Source organism: Toxotes jaculatrix, chromosome 3, assembly GCF_017976425.1.
Source record: "Toxotes jaculatrix isolate fToxJac2 chromosome 3, fToxJac2.pri, whole genome shotgun sequence".
Lineage (NCBI taxonomy): Eukaryota > Metazoa > Chordata > Actinopteri > Toxotidae > Toxotes > Toxotes jaculatrix.
The window spans coordinates 7,370,419-7,398,030 of NC_054396.1; the positions used below are offsets into that span (position 1 = coordinate 7,370,419).

Sequence of the window (27,612 nt, forward strand, 5' to 3'; positions counted from 1 at the left end):
AAAGCGATTATTCCTTCATTCGTTCCTTCCAAAGACCTGACGAGCTGCAGCTCTCATCTGTTTAGTTTGATCAAACTGATTATTATGTCAGTGCAATATACTGGCTGAGATTCTGTTACCAGCCTGAGAACTGAATAAACTGCATGCATATATCAGTGCTAATAATCAGTCAGTATGTAATTAGAGAACCAAAGTCAAGAGTGTTTAAATAGAAATTTGTATTTACATCAATATCAACATCAAAGGAAAAAAAAATCTGTAATGTACATCCTGTAAAACGACAGCTTATCTTACCTCCACACAAAGAAAAACAAAACCAGTCCAAATGATCTCTTGCCTCTTTCTGCGCTTCACTCAAACTCCACAAAGTTCAACAAAATTCCTTTCTCCTGAAGTAACAAAATCTGGACATAAAATGAAGTTGTTTCCTGAAAAATAGAAGAGATATTGATATGTCTTAAAGTGGATTTCATTCCATTGGTATTTCTCTTTCACAGCAAAACATGCTTTGTTTTTTGGGTTTTTTTGTTTGTTTTTTCTTGATGTAAAAAGTTTCTGCTGTGGGGTTCAGCCCTTCCAGTCCTCTCTGCACTGCACTGACAGCTGACGTGCTTTCAGTTCATAACCATCATATGCTATTACAGATCCATGATATGTACCCATTTACCATCAGAATAATATAACGCTTATCATAAAAAAATGTACACCAGAAACCTCGGAAACTATACAGAGATGTGGAAAAATATCTTTGGATTGCGCATGTTGAAAAGGTAGATTCAGCGAGTTGAGAATAACAGTCAAAAGAAGATGCTGCGACTAAAATACACTCGACAGACAAAGCTGGTGGGAAGAGGGAGAACTCTGCGAGGACCGGGCCTGTTGGTGAACTGAAGAGTGCCTTCCTGTCTTCACTGTACTGCAGACGCATACACACACAAACACACACAGTCCAACAACATGACAGTTTTAAGTAATCGACTGTCCTGACAGAATTCACTTCCACCACCTTCCAATAAAACCTGACACTGTGAAATCCCAAACCTTCAACTCATCAGATCCTCGTCACAAGTAAAAAGTGCCTCACTAAAACATGAAATACATGACTTTTCAGGGAAAAAAAAAAAAATACAGCATTAAGAAAATGACAAACAGGGGAGGAAAACCCAAACATGCCTGCAATATTTGCAAAGGCATTTGAAAAAAAAAAAAAAAAAAAAAAAAAAAAAAAAAAAAAAAAAGCAAATCATCCAAATCAGTATTGACCTATGGGACACAAAAATACAGCCAGGTCTCATACTTTGTGCAATAATGGGCCTTTAAAAAGCATGTTTGATATATTTTGTAGAGTATTTACAATTCATATTCACAGAGGACATTTGAGACATCTAATACTGCAGTACCATTTGTTTGCTCATAACAGGGGTAATGATGCTCAGTTACAGTCTAAAGCATAGAGGCAAGAGTTATTGCTCCAATCTGCATAACATAGTTAAACTGTGCTTATAGCTTCCAATGACTTTAAGAATGAGGCGCATCCAAGGGATAAGAAAGAAACAGAAGAAACCCATGGTTGAGAAGGCATTGAATCTCTAGTAAGGCTGTAATGATGAAGAAATATTGCATCAGTCTTTATTCCACACAGAAGCCTCCAGGTAAAGTGCAGCCACAGCCAGTTGTACCGTAGTCCCGTTCTGCAGCCTGACTGTGACGCCGAATACTGCCCGACAATTCCAGGTCATTCACGTGAACACACACGCACACAAACATGCACGCACACATACACGCACACATGCACACACACACGCGCGTACGCACACAGATATTTTGTGTTTGTGCATAACCTAAACAGGGTTGGGCTACAGCGTGCGAGGCCTCAGTTGGAGGTGAAACCTGAGGCATGCTTGTCCTTGTAGCCCACTTCCTCCACGATGAGCAGTGCGTTGTGTTGAGACTCCTGCGTCACATCTTATGCTGGGGAACTCCCACTGTGTGTGTGATGTGTAGGCCCAGCTCTTCTCCTGGCCCAGGCTGCTCTGCCACAGCTGAAAGGCTCCAGATTCTGCTGTCAGCTACAGGTCCTCAACAATACTTCTGCAGAGACAGAAAAACCACACAGTGAGATGAGTTGTAAAAACTCAGCATGTTCCATTAAATGTCTCTGACTTTCTACAGAGATTTAAAAACATCAGCTCAGGCCACTAATTATCAACCTGATCAGATCCCACTGGCATTCTACCCATCCCCATGGGGTTCATGCCCATTTGGCCCTGCATCTGTCCTGGCATTTGGCCCATCTGCCCGGCGCCGGCCACGCTCACAGACCCGGGTCCACCCATGGAGTTGTTCATCATCATGGGTCCAAACTGGCCCTGGTTGCCCTGCTGGGGGAACTGTTGCTGGGGGTATGGGCTGGAAGACCAGAAAAAGAAAAAACATTGAAACAAGTCCTTTACCTCTTTTACTCTTAGAAATATTACACAGGGATCCAACTCTTTTGAGTGTTTTGCTAAAGTGGTGATAAGTTATTGCTCAAAGAAGCCTGATGTTACACACTTGTTGCGTGGCATGCCCCCCTGTGGCCAGCCCTTCATGTCACCAGATGGGTACATGGGCCCTCCCTGTGGGTTTCCCTGCATCCCTGGCATCATGGCGTTCTGAGGAGGGCCACCCATTCGTCCCTGCATCATGTTTCCTGGTGGGCTACTGCCTGGAGCCATGAATGATGGGTCCCCCTGCTGGTTCATCCCTGCAAGTACATCAACAACAAAAGAACGGTTATGAGTGTGAGACTCGAACATCCAGGCGGAAATGATACAGACAGCCAGCTCTGTTTCAGTCAACTCACCATAGTTACCTCCATAATTGAAGCCTTGCTGTCCAGGTTGGTTCATGGGCGGGCCTCCCATGGGGTTGTCCATGCCTCCTGGTGCAGTGACATTTGGAGGAGGGCTGAAGCCTCCCGCTGCCCCCTGCCCCTGCTGCTGTTGCTGTTGCATCATCATAATCATCCGCTGCCTCCTCATCTGCATCTCCCTGCTGCGCTGAGCCATCATCTGAGCGTTTAGGAAAGACTGCAGAAAAATACAGACATATCTATACCTAGTTCTGCAAAGGGCGACCTGGCTGGCTTCATTAAGAGTGAATGCACACTGGATTAGATGTGAGGAAGACACACACCTGACCACCCATGCCTGTAGGCTGCATCCCAGGTTGCATGCCAGGTTGCATGCCAGGCTGCATGCCAGGCTGCATGCCAGGCTGCATGCCTGGACGCATAGCAGGGTTTCCTCCGGGGGCATTTTCCATCTTCATGCCTTGTCGGGTCTGGTTGATAAACTACCGGATCAGAAAGGATAAAGACAGTTCATTATGCCAGTTTTCCTATTTTGATGTTTTTTATTAACATCATACCCAATAATCCACACACTCCCCCTAGGAAACAAGCTACATTAATGTATTTTCTAAGTAACAACATGGAAGGTCCCACCATCAGGCTGAATATTATATCTTATATTATATTATATATTATATATAATATAATATCTGTATTTGTCCGTGTGATCACCTGCTGCCCTTGCAGTCTCTGCTGCAGCTGCAGTCGGAGGGGCTTGGTGGCCATCATGCGAGGTCTTATCATGTTTGCACGGGGGTTGCCCATACCCCCCATGGCGGTCATGCCAGGGAAGCCCCCCGTTTGGGCCATCTGATTCATCATGGGGTTGAAGCCTCCAGGAGACTGGACTTGCATGGTGTTGCCGCCGTAATTGGGCTGCATGCCCATGGAGGGGGGTCCTGGGGGTCCAGGGTAGCCCTGGCCATACATGGGTTTTTGGTCCATGCCTATGGAGGAGTCTGGCCCTGGGAAAGGTTCTGATGGTGGGCCCTGACCCTGACCTTGATCCTGGCCCTGCTGGTGACCTTCAGGTCCCTGGGTCTGCGGCACAGAGAAGTTGCAATGTAATGCTAGTTTGGACAGAATAAACATTAATGCAATATTAACACACAGCTAGCTAAGGGTAAGTGATTTTTCGAAGGCCAGAGCACAGACGTAAAACACATATACATTAAACTACTGCATGAGAATCGCATGTACTACATCAGCAGAAAAACAAACAAAAAAACAAAACAAAACAAAACAAAACTTGGTAACATTAATGCAAGTTAACATTCGAAGAACCTGTATTTAAATCACATCTACTTATAATAGCAGAAATGCTAATACAAATTTATTCAGTGATTTTAGACCTCTCTCTGAGCTTCTCAACATGTTCTGCTTTTCTTAATGCTCACACACTACAGACCAACAACCTCTTTATGTCATAATATTCTGATTTGATATTATTATATAAGTATAGACTTTTCCTCTGTTCAATAATCACTGTATAATTTAAAATTACTTTTAGGCAAAGCTCATTTGGGCCTTTGGTGCCAGCACTGTTAGTGTCTAATCATCTCCTGTTAACAAAATGAGCACAATACATAATTTAGACTGTAGTGAGTCCTGTACCTGGCCTACTATTTCAGGTATGCCTAAGGCTCGGTCTATCTCCTGCAGAGCAATGACGTCAGCGGTGTTGAGCAGAGAGTCCAGCTGGTCCAGAAGAGCTCGTTCATCACTTGGGCCCTCACTGTTGGCCAGGGTCCCCAGCAGATCTTCCAGGGGGTGCACAAACTGGTCCCTAACCCAACAAATGACCCAGATGTTAAGTCACTTCAACAAAAGACTGAGAGACTGAATTCACAGACACTACTGATGACAACTTCTGTATTCAGCTTGAGGTCTACTAAGTTGAAAAAATGAACAGGGACAGGATTGGGACTAGTGGTTTACCTGTTTGTGTTACTCTGAGGTCTGTCCATTCCCATGCCAGAGTCTGACCAGGAGGGGGATTGAGGTGGCGGTCCATGTCCACCAAACGGGCTCATACTCATACTGGCTTCATTGGAACCTGCAGATGGATTCACAGAAAGTGACTCCAGATCAGATATTTACTCTGCTTCACCACATCTGCACCAATTTAGTAAAAGTGTCAAACATTCAGTAACTACAGCTTCAGACATTACAACAGAGACATGTGACATACCCATATCCATGAGCTGCTGCTGCAGCATAGACCTGGTGTTGCCAGGTACACTGTTGGAGCGGCTGATCATGGGTCCTCCCATTGGGACAGAGCGACCCATGCCTGGGTGTCCTGGTCCAGCCGCAGGGCTGCCACTGGGCCTCGGCATCCCCCACTCTCCTGGCCCTCCCATGGGAGGGCGATGGGACATTCCCACACCTCTGCCCATGCCTCCTGAACAACACAAAGACCATTCACAGAGAGTGTTTTATCAGTGAACATAGAGAAAACTGGACCCTGAGCTTTTGTACGATCAAAGATTGTGGGTTTAATCAAAAATCCAAACACGAGTCGCACTGAGAAAAGAGATATCCCTATGCTGTCTATTCTGTGGGACTCAGGTCTATATAGAAAACCAAGCTCTTTATGGCATGCTGAGTAATAAGTATTTAATTTACTTGTTGGATTGCCCCTCGGTGGACACACACCCATGCCCCCGGGAAAGCCATTGGGCACGGCCCCAGGTCGGATCGGAACTTCCATGCTCTCCTGTTTGGCCAATGTAGGACAGGGGACATTCCTTCTCACAGCCAGCCCACCTCCTACTGCTCCCTCTCCACCCATGGGCTTGGAATCCATGGACAAGGCTCTCTGATAGGCACCACGCTGAGCTGGAGGCATGGGGCATTTATCCCCATCTGAAACACACACACAATACCATAGGTGAGGTTCTAAGATTAAAAACAATAGGTGGTTCCAGAGCGTGCACTGGTGTGATACTTCATGTGAGACTTGAGTAGAATTACTGCCTTGTGTTTTTTTTTTTTTTATGTTTTAGAATGACTCACCGTGTAAACTGTCAGGCATATTTCCTTGTTTGTGTCCCACTTCCTTCCCTGCTCTGGAGTCTGGTTCAGGGTAGAAGCCAGAGTTGTTCCTTGGAACACCAAGAATGGTCTCCAGGGTCTCCGTCTGGACCAGCGAGACACAAGAATGGTTGGAAAACAATTTTCTACTAGGTATTTGAAACTAAATCTAAGGACTTATTACATTGGGGGGAAAACCTACCTCATCAGATGGCTCCAATTTGACCTTTCCATCCATGCAGTGCGGGTCGGAGCTGGTGACCCCTGCTCCTTGAGCTCCTCTCCCCTCTAGCTCCTCGAGCTTTGGCTTGATATCACCACCTTCTTTAGAGTCATCCTTATTGAGGAGGTAGTGAAGGAGGGCATGAGGCTTCTCCTTCTTAGGGCTGTGCTGCTCCTGTTTTGATTCCCTAACTCCTCCGGGGGCTGCAGGCCCAGGCTCTGAATCCAAGCTGCTCTTCCCAGTGGCCTCAGCTGTGATGCGCGCCACCTCATCGGGAGTGTTCCCATTCTGGAGGAGCTTGTGGAGGATCTTGTGCTTCTCCTGCAGTGACTGACTTGATAAATGTCCCGTGCCACCAGTGGAGGACACGGCGCTGTGATTTCCGCCGGTAGAGGAGGATACTCCTGTTGAGGACGAGGGGCTGGTGACGCCTGCTGTTCCGTCTTTAGCCTCAGGCGTGGAGCTGGGTCCGGAACCTGATGCGTGACTAGGTGGCACCAGCTCATCTGTAGGGGAGGTGAGGAGCTGCAGAAGCTTTTTGTGGCATTTGCTGTCAGGGACCCGTCGATTGGATTCCCCCCCTGCTGGACCTGTCTCTCTGCTGGCCTGACTGTCTGGCTTGTCGGGGGGGCCTTCGCTGGTGGGGGTGTGTGGGTGCTGCTGAGACTGCTGCTCTCCTCCAGCCCCAAGAGAGCTCCCTGGGCTCTTGGAGTCAGAGTAGGCTGGGAGGCCTGGTTTACACGGTCCCCCTGCTGACTGGTTGGTGGAGTTGATGCTTGGGGAGCTGTCAGGCTTGTGAGGGGGAGGAGAAGTGAGTGGGGAGGGCATTGGATTGCCCACTCCCTCGCTAATTGCCTGGAGAGCGTTCAAGGAGCTGCTGGAGAAGGTGGTGCCTCCTCCTCCACCTCCAGAGTTACCAGGGTGACTGGAGCTCATGGGCGAGTTCATACCTACAAGAGGACAAACAAAGAAATATGAACAATTCATGAAACAAACGTCAGCATCTAATTAGCCTGTAAAGGTACTGATAGATCTTGAGAGTTCTAAAAAAAAAAAAAAAAAAAAAAAAGCAGTTTGTTTCGTACCACCAGGAGAGAAGGGGCTAGCACCCATCTTAGGGCTTCCTCGGACTCTGGGCGAACCCATGACGTTGTGTGGGGGGCCATTAATCCCTGGACTGGCCTGGGGAGGACTGGTCATTCCCATCCCGTACCCTCCACCTCCAGGTCCACCTCCTCCTCCATGGAACTGACCCATCTGCTGATGCTGATGCTGATGCTGGTGCTGGTGCTGCTGCTGATGCATGCCATGGTGGCCCATCTGATTCATCTGGTTCATGGGCCCCATCTGGTTCATTGAGTTCATGGGGGAGTTCATTGGATGCATGGAATTCATTTGATTCATCTGATTCATTTGGCCCATGTTGTTCATCTGATGCATGGGATTCATCTGATTCATGGGATTCATGCGGTTGCCCCCAGCGTACGGAGGCATTCCTCTTTGTGGCATGTTGCCCTGTTCAGCCATGCCGTAGCCCCTGTTCATGCCCATTCCCCCTCCGGGGCCCATGTTCATCTGCTGGTTGGGGTTGTTCACACCCATGTTTTGAGGCCTCAAGCCTCCTCCTTGGTTTCCACGATAACCATTCTGCTCCCTACAGGAAAATATGAAAAATAACAATCATTAAATACAGAACAAAGGTTAGGCTGTTCAGTGCAGTCAGACATCCATCTACGTTTGATGAAATCATATTCTTGATAGAGCATTTGCACCTTTGCAGCAAGTGTGTGGACAAGAAAGAGTGTGGTTCATTGGTGTTGGGGTTCCTGCAGAGGTCACTTCTGGTCTGGGCTGTGACTGGTGTGCCATCAGAGAGCGAGAAGCGGTAGAGCGGGGTCTCCGCATGGCCATTATGGAAAGCTGGATGGGAAAAAAAACCCAGATAATTCAAGTCCTACATAGCTAACAATGGGACAAAGCATGTACACTAACAACATCAAAAGCTAACACTAATGAAGCTGCTACAGGTTGTGGCACAGACTTATGTTCATTTCTGCATGCTGTTCTGTGATGTGGTTACAACGCAGCTGTTTTTTCTTATGCAACACAAGAGCACAGCAAAAGCTCAACTTGCTGACATGTTATAAGTCATAACTGCAATAAGCAGGGATCACATGCACCTCTTTGTCTACTCTTTCCCTTCTAGTTTCTTGTATAATCTAGCTTCTTATATTATTCTCGCCTTTTTAAAAACTGATCTGGTGACATACAAGTGTTGGCTTTTAATTAAACACCGTGTCCCACATGCCAAACATCTTAATGAGGTGATCTGTGTGCTGGTACATTCTTTGTATGCTCTTGTGATTGCTGCCTTCTTGACAATGCTCAAACCTGCCCTCCTGCTGCCCATAATAATTGTGATAAAAATGACACAACATGCTGAACTCACAATAATACTGAGAAAAATAAGTGCTGGAGCCTTAAAGTAGTAAATAATGAAAAAGAAAGACTTTGTAATTGCCACATGACCCGTGTTAAGTAAACAAAGTCTATCTGGAGAGCTGTCTTGGCCCATAATAATGGATTATGTCTGTGCAAATGTCTGTGACTATACTCTCATTCGAGGTAATCCACTCAAATCCAAAACAAGTCAGGAAATGAAGATTTAGTAATGACTAAGTAACAGTGAAGGAGGTTAAATGGCAGGGAAGTACATCACTACACACCATCTTGATAGTGACGTTTGTAGGACCAGGGTTGTCCCTCACTGCGATTCAGGAACATCTGCATGCAGCGCCTCACCAGGTCCTCCCAGCCTGGGCGCATTGTGGTGTGAAGAGAGCTCTGCTGTTCAATTTCAATCAGTTTACCTGCAACAGCAGATGCACAGATGGGATTAGACAATGGATCATGACTTGTGGTGGCAAAGGAAGAAAGGAATAACTTTAGAGTACAGTACATATTCTTAATTTTATGGATTCTATGCATCATACATCTCTAAATATCCACAATAACATGGCTTGAAGATCACATTCTGATATCAGCAGAAGTAGAGATGGTACATGTCGGGAATTTTCTTGCTAATGTTTATTTATTTATTATTTTTAAAGGGACAAAGTTAGTTTGGTAGGCCTACAAAAAGTCAGAGTAAGGTGGTTTGGCTAACACAAACATTTCCAAACATTTTTCATGTCAAATGTTCACAAAATGAATACCTCCTAGAAAAGCACTTAGATCTGTAAGATCGTGAAATTGTGGAAACTTACCAGACAGTTCATGGCGAGTGCTAAACCTCTCTGTTCTCTCTACTGCAGTGATGCGTCGTGCCACACAGATCATACATGACTGCAAATCTGAGGAAAGAGACAACGCAGTGTGAAGCCCCCATTTGACTACAATGGACATTCAGCATTTTACATGTGGATTTAGCATTATATGCAATAAACCGATAGCATCAAACTGTACGCTAAGTTTAAGCCATGTAACATGAAAAAGTCCTGCATTGTAGTAGAAAGGCTGCTTAAATCATATCCTCTTTATCTATAACTGTAAATGTAGACTGTTGTCACATATTTAACTATTATATAACAATTTTCTATTTTTTTTTAAACTGGAAAAAAAGCCCAAACCAAAACATAAAAACATTCAAAGCTGTTACTAATGACTTTTACCTTCTCCCTCCTCCATCATAGCCCGGGGCTGAGTGAGGGCAAAACACTGCATGGTCTCATAGCGCTGGCTTCCAGGCCTCTCTTCTGACAACCCATGACTCTGACCATGAACAAAGTTCACCAGCATACGACAGTTAAAAGTGTGACTCTTCTGCCGGGGTGCATCTCCACCCCATGGTGCCCCATTTGATGCTACAAAAAAAAAAAAAAAGAAAAAAAAAAATTATTAGCAAACATACGAGCAGGATGTTCGTCTTTATGTGTGTGTGTGAGTAGGTGACTGTTAGAATATGCATTTAGGTTTGTACGTATGATCTTGAATATGTTTGCACCAATACATGTTTAAACCCATGTCTCACCACTGGACTTGGGCAGATTCTTGTGAAACTCCTCCCTGTCCTCATCGTGGATGATGTTGTACACACTGGTGTTGATCAGCTCCTCCTGCTTGTACTGCAGGTACTGGGTCACATTGTCCGACACAAACACTATGCTGCCCTCTCGGTTCACCACAAACAGAAAGCCATCCAAGGCCTAAAAAACAGAAGGCCAACAAAATTGAAGAAACCAGGTGAGATGTTTTTTATCAACTTCAAGTGAGAAACAATAGAAAAGCACTGGTCCAGCATATGGAAGGGCAACTAATTGGTGTTGTTTTTTTTTTTGCCCCACAGGGATTGTCCCCAAACTGACCTGCAGGAGCAGCGGTCCCAGATGGTCCTTGTCAATGACCCCTTGACCAGTGGAGGACACATCCGCCTTCTGGACATCGTCATCACTGCAAGAGCTTTTTCCTAAGGACACACACACACACATCGAACTACTGATGAAGGAATGATCCTTTTACAACAATCTTCTATGCATATGATTTTTTTAACTTGTTACTTTACATATCCCAAACTGTGTGACCCAACATGAAGAGCCATTATTCTCAAAACACTTTGGAGCCAGAATTTTGAGAAGCGCACATGACTTGGTATAATACATGTTCAGTTTTTATATATTACATTGTTTGTCACATTTTCAAGGCAACTATTCTACAATTTACAGCTGGCTGCTTCACTTACACAGTATAATAAAGCATTTCTTCTGGCCACCAGGGGGCAGCACAAGTCATGGATGCATGGTTAGCATGCCTTTCTATTTTTAAAATCAGCATGTGTCTGAGGCTTTGTTAGATACCACTCACTCTACATAGCAGGGTCATCTGTGGCGCGAGACACTAAGCAAGACGACAAATAATATGTCACTGGATGGATTTCATTGCATCTCAAACCGAACTCGCTGCACGAGCAAATAACAGAGAAAGCAGCGACTGACATAAAAGATAACAGACACCTGAAGCAAAAGAGCAAAGGCGCAAATGGGGGCAAGGACAGGTGTGTTAAATGGACAACAGACGGAAAAGAGAAAAAGGAAAAAAAAACAACAACATAGAGGCCCTCCATCATTCCCACCCTGTAACTATGGCAACCTGGCAGTACAACTCCGGGGCCAGCAGTAGCCAGCTGTGACCCTCTGGGTAGATTCCAGTATGATTGCTCTTTCTCTCTCCCGTACCCATTTAACCTTACGGATCTAACCTCAAATGAGCTGGAAGAAAATATCGTCCTTTGCGTATCTAATCATGTCATATCTGCAAAATGATTGGAAAATGGCCTAGGGATAGGAGTGACTCTCTATAAGGTCTGATTCCTGAGTCACCAGTGTCATTAGTCTCCCAGAGAGAGGCAGGGTTTGGCACTAACAGATACACACTGTCACTTACAGCCTTGAGCCATGACCACCAAGGATTGGTCTCAATTACTGGTGTTCATTTACCCCCAGTGAAACTAACAGCCAAACTGGCTGTCGGTCTGAAGCAGCCTGGCCATGAACCAAACACACCACTTCATCACTGGCATCATCTGTCCTGCAGCAGGGTACTTGACATGATCCAGCTTAAGTTTATTCACTGTTTACTCCAAAGACACAAATAAAGAAAACATTTTTTGGCAGTAAAATTTTAATCAAATTATAATCAGGTTATGGTCAAATTCTATCTTTTATTATATCTTTTCATCTGCTGCTCTGCTTATGACCAGGAGTGTATGGGTGTAATTTGGGCAGTGGTGGTGGTACCTTGCTCTTTGATTTGTCGGATCTGTCTCACGGTCTCCTTGAGGATGGCACATTTGTCAGGCTTGACGTTGAAGCTGTCGATGTTGGAGAGGTTGGCAGAGATGAGCTCAGCCAGCTCCTCGATGTACTTGCTCTCCTGTTCCCTCCGACGCTTGTCACACCTGCCGGGGTGCCAAGGGGATTAGACATGTTGCCATGGCAACCTCACCTCCCTATGCCCCGTCCGTATGCAGGCCATACGGCTGGGGCTGCAGGGCTTCAGTTATTTTGCTAGCAGCAGACACACGTTTGCACCACGGAGAAAGGGGTGTTTACGTGAGGCCATGAGGAAGGAAGTGACCTCATGCACTTGCTGTCGTTCACATCAAAAAAAAAAAAAAAGAAGAAGAAGAAGAAGCAGCGGCCAAAGTGGACCGATATATGAACAAGGTTTAACAGAATTTACAGCACTCACCCTAAGCCTGGAGTGTCACAGGTGGACAGTTTACGTTTGCGGTCGGGGCACAGCGGCTCCAACGAGTTGTCTCCTACGCCACTCATCTTCAGCACATATCAGCACCTGAAAGCACACATCATACATACACACACACACACACACACACACATACAGGCGGTACGATATGATCAGAGGGAATGAACGGAGAGTGTGGTTTTATATGGTCCTATGTCTGTGGTACAATCTAATGAAAGGATAAGTGTGGATTGGAAAGTGCCCTCAGCTGTCAGTCCACTCTGAAATTACTCTAAATTCAGGCAAACCTTGAAAGCTTAGTGTCAAGTGATGGAAAAAAAAACAACATCAACAAAATCCCCAAGCTATTGAGGTTATAAATGAAATGACTTCCAGGAGAGGAGCAGATTGTAGATTCCTACAGATTTATGAGTGTAGACTATTCAGTTAGTAAAGCAGCCTTGGTTTCTTCTTAGTGCTTGATGGGAGTGAAATCTCATCTGTTCCACTGTGAGGAGCGACTGATGATGATGTAGTGATTTGGAGCCTCGGGGGAGATGGGTCATCCTGCGTTCAGCCAGCCTGCCCGCTAGAGTGATACCACTCTGCTAGCAGCAGCAACACACGTACACACTGCGTATACAAACTGTTTCCAGTACACTTACATGCTCAGGCATGTCTTGGCACAGGCTGTAAAAGAGATGAGTGCAAGCAGCTACTGTCCCAGGAAGGCACATATTCACCAGCCTGCCTCTTTGTCTAACTAGCTGGGACTGCATGAGCAAAAAATACACACTGCTCAGGCTTGTGTAGCCTAGAAACAATCCAGGCGAGGCTCCACAGCGTATTCCAGGGACTAGTAAGAATGATCCCTCTTCCGCATTCTCTTTACTCTGCATTCTCCATACTAGCCTACATCCGTTCTTTCTTCCAATAGGTTTTAACTGCTGTTCGCCCCCCCCACCCCATACCATCCTCAGACAACCCCTCCCTTCTCTCCCTCCCTCCCTGGGTGTAGCAGCACTGGGCTGGGGACCCTGCCCTTGTTTTCTTGCTCTGGCATTGCCCTGTGCCTGACCCCCTCAGAGTTCACGTTAGAGGAAACCTCTGTAGCCAGCCTCTAAGGTCACAACTCTTTCCAATTCCCACCCAGAAACACACACACACACACACACAAAGCTGGAGCGTGCGGCTGTTCAACCAGATTGTTCTACTACAAGTCTGTCCTGGACTTTGTGTCTGCATGTCTGTATGTGCACACGCCAGCACTCTTAAACACAGAGTGAGCTCATTCCTGAGTGGAAAACTGTAGAACGGATGAGAACCATTATGCAACTAGCCTGCTCCACAACAGCAGGCTAGGACATGCAGTCCAGGCACCCACCGCCGCCACTACTACTACTTGAAGAGCACCAGGTCTCCGACACACACACACTGTGCCATAAATCTGCATCGCATGCTTCTTGTCTGTCTACCTTTCAGCACCCCTCTCTAAATCTGCCTGTCCTGCTCCGGCTGTGACTCTCGCTGCCCCCCCTCCCACCCCCCTTCTCTCTTTCTTCCTTCCTTCCTGGTTTCTGTCCTAAGGCTCACCTCTGCAGCAGTGGAGAAAGATGACATCAGCCCTCAGTCAGCCTTACATCCTGAAACAGACAAACAGCAGAGCTGGGGGCTGCTGGGAGCCTTTCTGAGAACAGGGAATGCACAGCAGAGTAGTATGATTTCTGCTATGGTTATGGGGAGGCAACGCTGGAAACCAGAGAAAAGAGGTTTCACCACTGAAACAAAGATTTCTTAAAAAGCCTCTCAGTCTCTTTGTTACAGACAACTGCAGCAAAGCAACTATGCTCTCATGGAATTTATACTGCTGCATAACACAATTTTCGGTGCATGTTCACAATAGTATATTTCACTACTTCACTCGTGTTAACATTTCTAAAAGTTTGATATGACTAAGACCTGAAAACTGCCAACCCAGGAAGACAACACCTCTGGAGCAGAATGAGAAAATGTGAGCAGCAGCCCACCAAAACCACAGATGAGTCTCAACAGGCCTGGCAGTCTGCCATTGACCTGAATCAGCTTCATTTGACAATGTGAAACTTGCTCAGAGACAAGACGAGGCGCTGCACGAACCATCAGGTTCACAAACAGCAGCTGCCAATGTGAGAAATGTAACATCTCAAGGTTAAAAATAAAACGGTCTGAACCTCGGGTTGGCTGGTATGGACTGCTCACCTGGAGTGTATGTGTTTGAGTGTTTTTCTACATATACCACATGCTCACCTTGGCCAGTACAAGCCCCAGTCAAGCTCCATTCAGGGTCTAATGTCGCTTTAATGTCTTAACATGTCCTGAAAACAAAAAGAGAAAATAAAAAGTTGGTGAACTGTTGTACTCTCTGAATGCCTCAACATGACTCTGAGTGCTGGCACTCCTGAAAATAAGATGGACTGTTATCTTAAATGTTTTGCTTTCACAGAAATTCATGGGAAAAAACTGATTTCTAAAATTGCACAGGAAGCCACAGCACAGAGCATCCTGTTTGCGTCCTCCCCTCAGCCCGTTCCCCTGCGTCATCACTTCCCTTTCCTGGAAATGTGGCCACTCATCCCCACCTATTTACATATTCTGTTTATCAGGCTGGTTCCCTGTCATCCTGGCCCCCTACTCACACCTTGTGCGATTGCTGCGGGCCATCAGATGCTTTCAGAAGCTTAGCTAACTCAGCACTGAGAGAGCAAGGCAGTGTGCAAATGACACCATTCTCACAAAGGTCAGAAAATTCCTGCAAAAACTAATCAGTGTCTTCACAGTGCACACAACTCAGCAGCACTTCATTTGTTGCTCTGTCACTATTTATAGCAATCGTGAAGCAACTGAGCATGTCACCTTCCTCTGCCAATATTTCTTTTTAATATCCAGTGTTTATTAATACTTTGAGAAAGATTAGTCAGACACTACACGTGTGTTCATAAGCTTCAGTACTTTACCATCACATCCATACTCACAGTAAAGAAGGCCCTCTACCGTTCTGTCTTCTCATTTTAGCAACTGGATTAGCTTTTCATCATAGCAACAGAAATGAATCTTTCTTGAAGCTGCCAGTGTTTAGTTTTTTCCCATTAAAAAAAAAAAAAAAAAAAAAGCAGTTACAATATTACAGTCCAGTATAATGACTTTTTGTGAGCTCTGGATTTTTCTAGCCACATTTTAACATGACGGTAACTGTCATCGGGTCCTAACCCACACACTGGGAGGGCCTTCAGCGTTTGGGTACAAACCAAAACCACTGACCTTTAGCACCATCATCCTACTGCCACAGATAAGCCTGTCAGATGTTCTTTCCTTTATTAAATCGCATAATAATCACACAGCTCTGAACACAAATCTTTCATAATGTGTCTACACTAATGTGTAACTTTTAAGATTTGCTTTTGAACTGCTGCTGTTCTCTAAGGACGTGCTAAACAGAAAGGACAAACTTTCTACTCTCTATTTCTATTATTTCTATCTCACAGTCATAACAGCCGAATAAAGGCAGTAGTTACAAGCCTGCTACCTACTCTGCTCACAGTTGGTGTGTGTGTTTGTGTATGAGAGAGATCCTCTACCACAGACCACTGATCACATCAGGCCTAAACGCAGGGCTGCTACTGAGCTAATGCTGCAGATGAATAATTTAACACAGAGACAGAGAGAAAAGAGTTCCCTTTCTGTCAACTGTCCAAACACAGTTTAATAATTCGAAGTCGACTCTTTCTAAAGCCAAAACAAGACACCAAGAATTCACAGAAACCCCAGTGAGAAAGAAACGTGAATGTTTCTGAACATCCTTTTTTCTAATGTTTAAGTTATTTTTCAGCCCTACACTCTCAATTTTGAGTTTACTGTTCAACTTTTGTTTATTCCTGTCCTTTCTGTCCTTGTTTACTGACACAGATGGGTAAAAACACACACCACAAATACACGGGTTGACTTCTGGAAGTAAAATGTGATTCAGACCAAGAGATGTACGCATGAATCGTATAAATGCAGACCACAGGAGGTGGAGGAGGAGTCAAAGCAGAATGACTAGAATAAAGAGTGGGAGGAGGAAGAGGAAGAGGGAGGGGGAGGGGAGGAGAGAGGCGACACAGTACACAGAGCTTAGTATTGTTGGCTATCATTCAGAAAAATTTAGACCCTGGTAACAATGTTAGTTATTTGACTAGGATACAGTTTATTGACTAAACTTGTTTGATGGCTTTTTCTTTTAATACAGAAAGTCTTAGTCAGCCTCAGCTGAATGTCACATGCTGCTTTAACGTAAATAAGAAATAACAATTTGCAACGTGAAAATATTTTGTATGGCAAAACAAAACAAAATATTAAAGCGAAACTCAAACAGTTACATGTGTCTAATACTAACTAGTGTTGCTAAGCCACTAAAGCAGCAGGAAGTGAAGGTGTAGACTGCTGTTGTTAGTCAGGACTGTTTTGGGGGAGCACCCAGAGTAAACAGGTTTCTTTCAGTATTCTGTGTGTTGATCAGTGATGGGCAAACAAAGCTTTCTTAAAGCATACAGATCTTCCAGGGAGATTTGCTGAAAAATATTCACAAGCGTAACCTGCTGCTCAGACGAGCTTATATCAGGGAAGTCCACAGCAGATTAAGTCAGAGGTGCAGTAGACTGGCCAGTCATGTTCTGTAAATTATTACATTGAAATACTGGTTCTGGTTTTCAGCTAAGGTCAGTGTCTCTGAGGTAAAGTGGTGAACATTGTCACACAGCTCACAGAAGGTTTTGAGGTCGGCAGTGCTCATTTAAGAGCCGACTTATGAGGCTCGTGAGATACTCAAAACAACATCTGATGTAGCTTAATTCACTGGTACTGTTCGTGTATAATTACATGTGGCTACACTTTTTTATGGACAATATTTCGGTGCTTCAACTTGACTTTTCTTCTTTTAACTTGCCAGTAAATGAGCTTTGACAGTAAATGTACTTGTTCAGCCGTGACGGACAGCATAGGGACAGACACAAACTCTTGTATTACTAACCCCTGTGATTTGTGAGGGGCTCCACTTCCTCATATCTTCTAAACTACCTGCCAACATTGCAGCCACTCCCGCACCACTGGTGTGTTACAAAACAAGTATTTAAACATCATCAGTGGCACGACGATCTTACAAGGATATAAGTGAAAAATGCTAACATACTTCATTCAATTAAATGAGTCTGAAGGGAACTATTTTCACTACCAGTTACAGAATACAGACCTGCGTTGTTCTTCCTGCATGCCTAGCAGATATAAGCTAAAGAGCCAGTCACCCTTGTGGATCTCTAAACAAACATGCATATTCTCTTACAGATGCCATTACTAACGTGAACTTGGTACTGAAAAGCGCTGCATTTCACTGCACTATTAAATGTTTCAGTTAGTGTTGTAAAACTACATTATTTCGATATAAAGGCGTTTGGCTCGAGGCCAGCACAGCAGCAGTGTCAGTCAGTCAGGACCAGAATAGTGAGGAGGACATTCCTGCTCAGCCTGAAATAAAGCCTGCAATCTGAGCTCCCTGAGACAAAGAGTGGCAGGCCCAACAATAAACACCGGCCCACCCAAAACAAAGACCAGACACACTGGGCCTTCATACACGCAATTACAGACCCCCAAAAAGCACACCCAAAACACATGTATGCAAACTGTTCTTTTTTTAACTGTATATGTGTGTGTGTGTGCGTGTGTGTGTGTGTGTGTGTATATGTGCGAGTGTGTGTGTGTGTGTGTGTGTGAGAGAGAGAGAGAGAGAGAGAGAGAGAGAGAGAAAGAGAGAGAGAGAGAGAGAGGGGTTAAATAGCTCAAAGTTTGAGCATTTTGAAAAAGCAAAAACACCGTCAAATACTGAAAAAATACAACAATGAATTTCTTTCTTTTCAAAATCATGGCAGACATGGGCTACTAGAAACATTTAGTACCATTACCCCACTAACACACACACCCACCAGGCACAGACACACACACACACGCAAACACAGACAGACTCACACATCACAGACGTAAGGTAATAAAGTAACAAAAGGTGTCCACTAGAGTTTAGGACATCAAGTGCAAAAAGGAAACAAAAGGACAGAATGACTTCCTGTTTTTCTTCAAAGAAGCTCTCCACCTCCTGCTGAGCGTACAACCAGCCATACACTCGGTGCAGTTGGAGCTCACACCCAATCACAGTTTCAGTGTCTTTATTTAATAACAAAATATCCAAATATTGACCCTATTTTCTTCATGACTGGGTCCTCAGTCACTAATAAAACTAATATTAATTAAAACAAATGTTTTATAAAATAGTTTAAAGTATACTATATATTTGGATCACATGTGATTGTCCCTCCCCACCAAAGATAAACTTTGATCTGTGAGTATTCCTGTTTTTAAATTGTTGGGTGTTTTCACAAAACTGAAAAGGTTATTTGGTTAAACTGAACGAAGGAACTCATTCACGTAAACACAAAGTCCTGACTGGAAGCCTGCATGTACAAAGAAAAAAAAAAGCCATTTGAAAATCCAGACCCCGCGAGCTAAACAGACTGTTGTAATGTGAGCTCGGTCCATGATGTGGGACGGGCTGTCTTTATAACTGGTTTGATGTATTACAGGAATGTGTTGTCTTTTACATCCAACCGGTTTCTAAGCTGCAGTAAATAAAATAATGTCCAACAACGATGAATACTTGAGGAGGAGCATCTTGTAGAGCTTGCTAATGACACAAAACAGATTCATGTTCTGCAGCTAACTTGGTGCAACTTAACGTGTCTAAATAAAGCACAACCTTTTCACGATGGATCTGAGTCTGTCAGCGGTATACTGCATAATGTGCAAGAGAGACTGTTATGTTTGGCCTTGGAAGTAGGTTAGTACTGTAGGTAGCTAATTGTCACAACTCATCTCTAAGGCTGTGACAAAGAAAAGGAAACACAGAGAAATCAAATATTCACAAGCTAGACAGCTAAGCGTGCTAATGTTAGTAGCTTAGTTTAAACCGGGCAAACGCTGTTTAATCCATGCACTTCTGCTCTTATGCTTTCAGAGGGGGGGGGGCTGTGATGGGACAGGGGAGGGGTTTAGCAAAGGGTCATTATCAAATTATCCTTCTTAATGTCTTCTCTTCAGTAAGTGATCCCCCTAATGGTGAGATATGTGACAGATAGGTAGGAATGTCCATATCCAAGCGTACTTCGTCTTTCTGGCCTGCAGCAAACAAGAAAGGACAAAGAATCAACTTCACCACAAGTGATAGAAAGAGAGACAGAAAGACACTGTAGCCCCTTTGCACTATTCTGCTCCAAGTTGTTTGAGATGGATAATCTCACTGCAGACGAACAGACACTGAAATCAGATTTACTAAGCTCACTTTACATTTCAAATGTAAAAGTTAACTGAGGAAAGGACGCTTGCCATAAAACGCTGAAGTGAAAACTCATTACCGTGAAGCCTAGATGGAAGGAAAAACAAGGGAGTCATGGATGACATTTACTGCTCTTCCTTCATATAATTTAGAACCAGATTCCACTTTGTTTAGCAGCCATCTATCATCCTAACATTTTGGGGATTCCCCCTTAATTTTGAGGGAACATAACTTCCAGAAGCAAATATTTTTCATAGAGTCGAATGGCCCCCTGTTGTGGGTGAATATTGCTTATTAGCCGTTTTCCCGGCAACTTTACACATGATTTTAATGAAACATGGGCGACTGGGACTAAACTGGAGCCAGAGAGTTTAATGGTGAGATGGAGAGTCCTGCCACACAATGAGATTCAAAGATTGGGATGAGGACGACATATGTCGAGCATGTGTGTACAAATGTGGATTTTGAAAAAGTGAAGCTGTAAATTGTTCAGAGAAAGCCTCCATTTAGGTGCCGAGGCAGCTGTGAAATTCCAGCTTAAAACCCAGACTGAAAACACACATCCCCTCATTTGTCTGCAGTCAGTCTGGTGGAAAGCAAGATGTTTGTGTCACTTTATTCCTCTGCGTACTTTTAATGTGAAGTTCCATTCAAACCGTGTCTGAGCTGTGTAATGACACCGCCAAAAATTAAACAAATACAAAGCCAAATTTGTTTCACGTCCATTTTACCAAATTCATTCACTTAGATAAGTCATTCAAATAACCAGACGCAACAAGCGTGAATGATTTAGAGTTAATATTAAAGTCACACAAGGAGCAGTTCACAGTGGAATAAAGCACACCTTTCAAAACCATGGTGGTGACGCAAATATGAGGGAAGAGGACAGAGAGGTGGAGTTTGTTGAGTAGACAGAAACACACCCTCAGAGAAGCTTACTGAAGCATTTCAGAAAAGCATCAACAAGAACATGAGGCCTCAGTCTTTCAAGAATCCAGCCCGAAGGTTCACTTTAATTGACCAATCAAAGCCCAAGATATGGGAAGAACACAGATGTGAAAAGGGTCAGCTATGTTCTATTCATGTGAGCAGTTTCCAGACCTGATAATCTAAGTCAGACACAAATTTTGCCAATGAAAAATAAATGTGGGGAAGATGATCAATAAATTAAACAGTGCTTAATCCATCTGCGACTCATTTACAGTGACTGCAAAACAACATACTGTTGACATAAATTACATTAGAAATTTCCTCTTTTACGAAATTCACAAGGGCGCATAAAAAGCAGGCACTGTGTAAAAAAAACAAAACACAAAACATCCATTTGTTCTGGCAGCTTTTTCCCCCAAACTTGCAGTGCGCAAAACATCTATAGATGAATGTGGCGAGGGAGAGTAGGTAGTTCAAAGAAGAGGGAAAACTGCCTTCATAGGATTGCTTTTTCCCCTAGAAAAAACATCCCCCACCCTCGCCCGACGCACAGAGCTCAGACAAGCTGTGTGCGCATCTCCCCATTTTTCTCACACAAACTGCAACGTGTAGAAAAACCAGGGAAAATAAATGAAGAGGAAACAAAGAGATGGCAGATTCCACTGTGTGTGTGTGTGTGTGTCACACAAGCATCTCCCACAACTATCCATCATTAATACAGACAAAGAACAGAAAGGAACAGGAAAAGACCCACATGGGCACAGATTAAACCAGCTATCTCATAGCACAGCACCACTGCATCCCTAACAATCCCTTCATTTTCCATGAGCTTGACATATTGGGTCAACAGTGAGGCGATAAGAGTGAGGACATGGCATCGTCCAGAGGAGACCACAGTGACCAAACAAAATGCAGGCGGCTGCGATCACATGGGGCTAATATTATGGAAATTAGTTCATTAATCAATGGCTAAACAGCCTTTTATCTGGGGAGCCAGAGCTCCAGGGCCTGATCAGCCTCCATGCTGCCCACTCTGATAACACACACATCTTCACCAGCAACTGATACTGATGCAGTGTGAGGAGAAATCTCAGCAAGACGCAGATAATTCAGTGTGAAGATATGTCAACCATCGTAATTACTTTTGCCAATATTTTTAAAGGATCTCGTGTAGATACAAAGACGGTGCTTGGATTTAACTTTGCTTCTCAGAAGCAGTTTGTGTGTTTGTGTACACGTTTCAACTGTGCCTCTTAGTAAAAAGGCATATATTCATTTTCAGACCGCAGCACAGCTCTGACGATTTGCTCTCTTCCCTTCCTCCCTCCCTCTTGCTCTTGTGTCTTTCTCTCCTCCCTCTCTGCGCTCACTCCCCCCCTTCCTCCTCTCCCCACCGTCCCTCTTGGATTGGCGGAGTAAACACAGGAAGAGAGCGGGCTCTGTTCCACCACACCAGAGCTGGGGCTGGGCGTTCCTGCAGAGCTCCTGCGCCGGGGTCAAAAGTTTACTGTGGTTTTCATTTCACCTTTCCTCAGCCAATCACAGCGCCACACTGCAGTGCCTGAACTCTGACCCCCGCAAAGAATTCCACTCAAAAGATGGTCTGACGCCAGTTTCACAACTGCACCCCCTCCCGTCTCCCATTTTCCCCCTTACTATTCCTTTTCCTTTCTTTCAACTGGCCAGTTTCATGTGTTGACAGAGCCTAGGTAAAAAAAAAAAAAAAAGATTTCAGAAATGAGGTATGAGGGGTAACGGAGAGCAGGAGCAGGGATTGAGTTTTTTAAATCCTCACTGCGATGCATTTTTAGAAAACTATACCTGCTGTCTTGCATTTCCCAGGGTGGTGAGCTGTTAGCCAAAAATCTGAGAAGATCATTTTACAGTCTGACACAGACTATTTTGGTTTGTTTCAATCCAATGGTAAAAACCCAATGAATTTTATATCATTAAAAAAATAAACCTAATCTTTGTGCATTTGATAAGTCTACTACCAAACTCTTTGGTTTTCCTCCTTTATGTTTCTTCCCCAAGAATGCTTTAAATAGCCTGCCACACATTCTGCCCAGCACATGCCGCTCAGTTCCAGGTTAACACTATTAAAAGTGTGTTTAAATGACTTATGAGGACAGGCTGGATACAGGGGTCACAGGGACCAAGTGCTGAAAGGCAGACAGAGAAGGCAAATGGAGCAAAAAGAAACAAAGAACTCTGCTGGACTAGTAACACTCGAGAATCTGTTTCTGAGTCAAGTCAGAGTCGCTCAGTGTGACTAGACACAGGCACACACATACACACAGGCTGAACCATAATCCAACTGTGCGTTTGTTTTTGTCTTGGTGACACTGCACTCTGTTCCCATCTGCTGAGTGATTAAGCCTGCACTGCTAATCAAGTCCCTCACACTGTAAGGGAGAGGGAAAAGGACGACACACACCGCTCGAGCTGACGCACACCAGTTTACGCTCAGTGTTCCTGCAGAACCACATACTGCTCCAAATTAAATCAAATTTGATTTGGTACAGAAAGGTTTTTTTCATGTGGCCAAAAGTATGAACAAAAACTATATATGCACTGCAGTCATTTTGTGACGCCTTCATACAAGAGCCTGTAAGGTGCCCTAGATTGGACTTAACTTTTGTCAAATCAAAGATTCTGCAGTAGTCCACACGCCAACAATTTTGCTAAGTTGAGTTAGAGTGAGAGTTTTGTCAAACTGGTGTTGGGACCCCACACAGTTGCAATGCACCTCAGTGGCTCCAGCCTGGAGCCATTTATGTGTTTAAATATATTCCTCGCTGTTAGAATCTTAGTGACTATATTTACTGTAGCTCTTCTACAGTCTTATTTAAATTCGGTTCATTTGTAGTCAAGCATAGGGAAAATATGTTACTACTTTCAGAAAATGTCCCTCTTATTTTTTAAAATAAATTATTGTGGAATTGCGGTAACAGTGCCAGTAGGTATTAACAATGATAAGCTTCACTGGTAATGACACAGATTCCTACCAAAGACTGAGTGAAAAAGTCCTGCCTCACGGTTTTTGGGCTTTTGATAATACAGCTTTACTGTGCAGCTTTATGGCAGATCATGGTATGTTGCTGATATTTTTGAGTAAAAAAAATTAAACCATTATTCCTCCAGTTTGGGTTAAAAACCAGTTTAACAACACAAAGCATCAATACTGCACCTGTATACAGGTAAAGTAACTGTGAAGCCTTCATAAAGATTAGACTGCAGTTTATTTACCTGTATCCCTTAGAAGAACTCAGAACTGGTCTCTGTCAGACACATCCACTGCCAAGTATAAAAGCTTAACAGAAACATGTCAGCACATGTTGTTTGTACAATTGCTGTGAAACTATGAACATATTTTTCCTAGAGTGTGTGAAGTAAAATTACACCACATAATTTCACTGAACTCTAAACAGATCAAAAATATTTAGACAATCATATCTGTAGGACAAGGAAAATGCAGCTTCCTCTTTACATTTTACAGGATTTCACAAGTCTTCACAACTCAAACGCTGAAATCACACAAAACCTGCAGGTAAGTGCTTAAAACGTCTGCTCAGAACATGCTTGTGAATCAGTGATCCACCATGTTGTGACTCTCATTGGCTCAGCTCTTTAAGCATGGTCCAATAACACAGCTTGTGATCGGCAGAGATAGAGTCAATATGGCCACCATCAATTTCATTCATTAGAACAGCTGTTTTTACTGTAAATAAAAGATGAAAAAAGATACAAAACACTGATTTATTGTTTATCCCCCCCAAGAGTTATGTCCTATTTACCTATAAGGCTAAATAATACAGTATGCAGGCTGCACTGCTCAATTAGTACCAATAACTAGTCTTCCAAATGTAATACTGTAAATCAGTGTCACTGTAAATCTTCCAGTTACAGCCTGTTTCTTTTTTGTTGAACATAATATTAAAGTGTGAACCTTGTATCCTGTATCGACTGTCTTCTTACACTACTCGTGATTACCATCCATTGTCTGCCTGTCTGCCCAAGTAAACTTACTGAAGCTTATGAAACCAAACCTCACACACTCATTCTGATCTGCCACACTGACTGTCAGAACTCTACCATCGCTACTTAAAACCAAACTCTATTTAAATTGCCTTAAATAATCTTTAGCTTTAATTCAATTCCAAGGGCGACCGTGTGGAACAGGGTAGTATCGGGGTAGTACAGACTGTTACTGTGGTGCTAATTGAACGGGGACCTTTACTTCTTCTAGTCATACCACACTCATATAGAATCACTTGTTTCAGGATGGCCACAGCAATCAGATCAGCATATATGAGCACCACAGGGAGCCAGCCGAATGGAAACATGGAGCTCATGTGCCAAAAGTAGAGCCACCTCCACAGAGTACTGGATTGGACTAATGGCCAACTTTTTCAAGTGTTGCTTGGTTTATGAACTTCAGCATTGGTTCAAAGCTTGATGTGATGTGGCAATGTCAGGAGGCAAGTGATAGCTCGGCTATTCTGGGGACAACGGTAAGCTCCAGAGCAGCAACCTTTTGATTGGAGTGTTGCCTTAACGACAAGCCACATAAACAGGGTTGACGTCACCAGGCAGAGTGAAGAGCAGTAATGGTGAAAGGAACATTTTCCACTTTATCCAGAAAGCCAGGGGGAAAAAATCAGCCCAATTAAGAAATACATTTTGTAAAAAAAAAAAAGGGGGGTAATAATAAATTATCTGACACATGCCTTGCCAGTGTTGACATGCTGTAGTAAGACTGGAGCCTTTAATGATGGCGTGGAAGTCTGTCATTCACAACTTGACTTTTCCTTGAACCCCAGGCTGCAATAAAGTAGAAACTTTCGCACTTGTGGAAAACTAAAATTCTGTCTAGCACAGTGCTGTGAGCAAGTGTCTGCATACTCACTGCGACTGGGGCTAATTTCTTTTAATGAAAGGAAATTTCAAGTTGCAGGTGAAATGTAAGATACGCACTCAGTGCCCTTACAGTCCCTGCTTGCATGGTCTCATATCCTCTTACAACTTGCTGCTGCGCCATGCCAGCCACAGCTGCCTCTCAATCCAGACAGACCCAGAAACCACACCCTGCTGCCACACAAGTCCAACATCAAACAGTTTCATCTTGGAGATGTACAGACAGAAAGAGGAAAACAATGTAAACAAAGGGAATAAAGGCAGCCGACTATTTGACACTGCTGAATTAGATGGTGGAGTATTGGGGAAGTAAAGGTGAGCTTTATGGAGATTTGAGACAGAGAACTGAGGTTCGCTGCAGTGGTCGAGGTCGAAGTCTCTTGTTATTTTGGTTTCAAACTAACTATCTTGCCGGAAGGAACACACCTTTTTCAATTCTTGTGTATTTGATAGAGGCAGAGCATAGATGAGACAAGAAAGAGAAGATGGAGTGTCCATGTAGCAGATGAGAAGATCACCCAGAAATGATAGTGTCAATTCTCTCTTTCCCTCTTCGCTAACTTCTCCTTCTCTTTACACTGAATAACAGACAGAGAGAGAGAGCATCTGGTAGCAGTTATCTCACAAACCAAATTTTTTTTCACCCTAGCTGTCTCTCCTCCAAAGCACTTTTTTTTTTTTTTTTTTTTTTTTATAAAAGGGGGCCCTAAACAAAACACAAACAAGGTCTTGCTAACATTTTACAATGGTAACAAAACTAGGCCAGGGAGCTACCCTCCCACTGGCTTGTTCAGGTGAACCCGTTTTTACGAGCATTCTTCAGCTGGGGGAGCGAAAGTTAAAGGGGGAGTTGAAGTTAAAGAGGAAGGGCAAAGAGGGGAGGGGGGACAAAGCTCTTGGCACCCCCTGCCCTAATAAACCCTTGCCTTCGTCCAATCAAGGAGGACTACAGAGAGTGAACTGTTCCAAATCCTTGCTGGTTATAAAGTGGAATTGGGTGCAATGATTGCTTCAGGCTGCCCGTTTGGCTTTTAGAAGTGTGCATGGCTCACATATGGCTCAGCTAGCCTAACACTTGGGTATTACCTCAGAGTTGAAGAAGAGGGGACCGAGGGGGATGAATGAGATGTGACTTCAAATATAGTCTGAGTGCAAACTGCACCGTTTGACTTGGGACCCAGCAGACTGGCTGTGGCTTCCTCTGAATAGTGAATAACAATCTGGTTTCAGCAGCTCTCATCTCATACTCTCACTCTTGCTTGTTTGGGCAAAGTAGCTGTAAATATTTCAGCAGTGGAAACACGACTGTCTTGTTCAGCAGAGTTTTCTATATTTAGCTCCAGAGAGTTAGGCAGAAAAAAGCCAACCTACCTGTTGAGTACTACCACACCAACATGCCAGCATGTGGTTATACATACTTTAACAAACACAAATAGAGAAGATCCCTGTCACTCCTGTGAGTGACCTTGAGATGTGAGGGCTAAACAGGATGTTCTACACAGCTTGAGATGACCACGGGGAAACTTTTGTATTCTTAAACCAGGTTGTAAAACAGCCTCCAAAGACAAGTCAGAGTCAAGTCTAACTTGCACAGAGTAAAGCTTCAGACAACCCTGTAAACTGCTGAATACTCTAAAGTGACTTGGAAACCAGCCAAGGTAAATCCCCTGAACAATGATGAAAAAATGATCACTGAAAATCTAAAGATGTACATGTTCCCTGAATGACAAGCACTTGTTGTAAGTTATCAGCTAGATGCAACAACTCTGGTGTTTTTCTTGACTAAGGCTGCACTCCTTGTACTGCTGCCTAGCAAAAAGGTACTAAGACCAAGGAGTCATATTTCAATTAGGCAAAACAATCAGGTTGCCCTTTCAGCTCTATGTGTCATCAAAGGTCCTCTCAGAGCTACAGCTCATCCACACACCTATTCGTCTTACACTGAACACATGCCATTTGACAGATTGGCAATTACTTGAA

General features: G+C 43.9%; 1 protein-coding gene across 3 annotated transcripts in view; it reads right to left on the reverse strand.

The window, feature by feature from the left end:
* Window positions 1-201: 201 nt before the first annotated feature.
* ncoa3 (nuclear receptor coactivator 3) overlaps window positions 202-27,612 on the reverse strand; it is a 30,179-nt gene continuing 2,768 nt past the window's right edge. Inside the window, exons 2-23 of one of the 3 annotated variants that reach the window (XM_041033637.1) lie at window positions 14,682-14,749; window positions 12,399-12,503; window positions 11,945-12,105; window positions 10,517-10,617; window positions 10,183-10,357; window positions 9,824-10,015; window positions 9,419-9,505; window positions 8,879-9,022; window positions 7,925-8,072; window positions 7,238-7,806; window positions 6,132-7,102; window positions 5,912-6,035; window positions 5,522-5,761; window positions 5,085-5,297; window positions 4,832-4,949; window positions 4,508-4,679; window positions 3,566-3,934; window positions 3,178-3,336; window positions 2,855-3,071; window positions 2,554-2,746; window positions 2,211-2,409; window positions 202-2,091 (exon numbers count right to left, since the gene is read on the reverse strand). In XM_041033637.1, the coding sequence (XP_040889571.1) occupies window positions 2,080-2,091; window positions 2,211-2,409; window positions 2,554-2,746; window positions 2,855-3,071; window positions 3,178-3,336; window positions 3,566-3,934; window positions 4,508-4,679; window positions 4,832-4,949; window positions 5,085-5,297; window positions 5,522-5,761; window positions 5,912-6,035; window positions 6,132-7,102; window positions 7,238-7,806; window positions 7,925-8,072; window positions 8,879-9,022; window positions 9,419-9,505; window positions 9,824-10,015; window positions 10,183-10,357; window positions 10,517-10,617; window positions 11,945-12,105; window positions 12,399-12,484 (4,650 nt within the window). In that variant the 5' untranslated portion in view covers window positions 12,485-12,503; window positions 14,682-14,749 and the 3' untranslated portion in view covers window positions 202-2,079. Of the gene's footprint in view, window positions 2,092-2,210; window positions 2,410-2,553; window positions 2,747-2,845; window positions 3,072-3,177; window positions 3,337-3,565; window positions 3,935-4,507; window positions 4,680-4,831; window positions 4,950-5,084; window positions 5,298-5,521; window positions 5,762-5,911; window positions 6,036-6,131; window positions 7,103-7,237; window positions 7,807-7,924; window positions 8,073-8,878; window positions 9,023-9,418; window positions 9,506-9,823; window positions 10,016-10,182; window positions 10,358-10,516; window positions 10,618-11,944; window positions 12,106-12,398; window positions 12,504-14,681; window positions 14,750-27,612 lie in introns of all 3 variants that reach the window. The other 2 variants (XM_041033635.1, XM_041033636.1) reach the window with 2 other exon arrangements.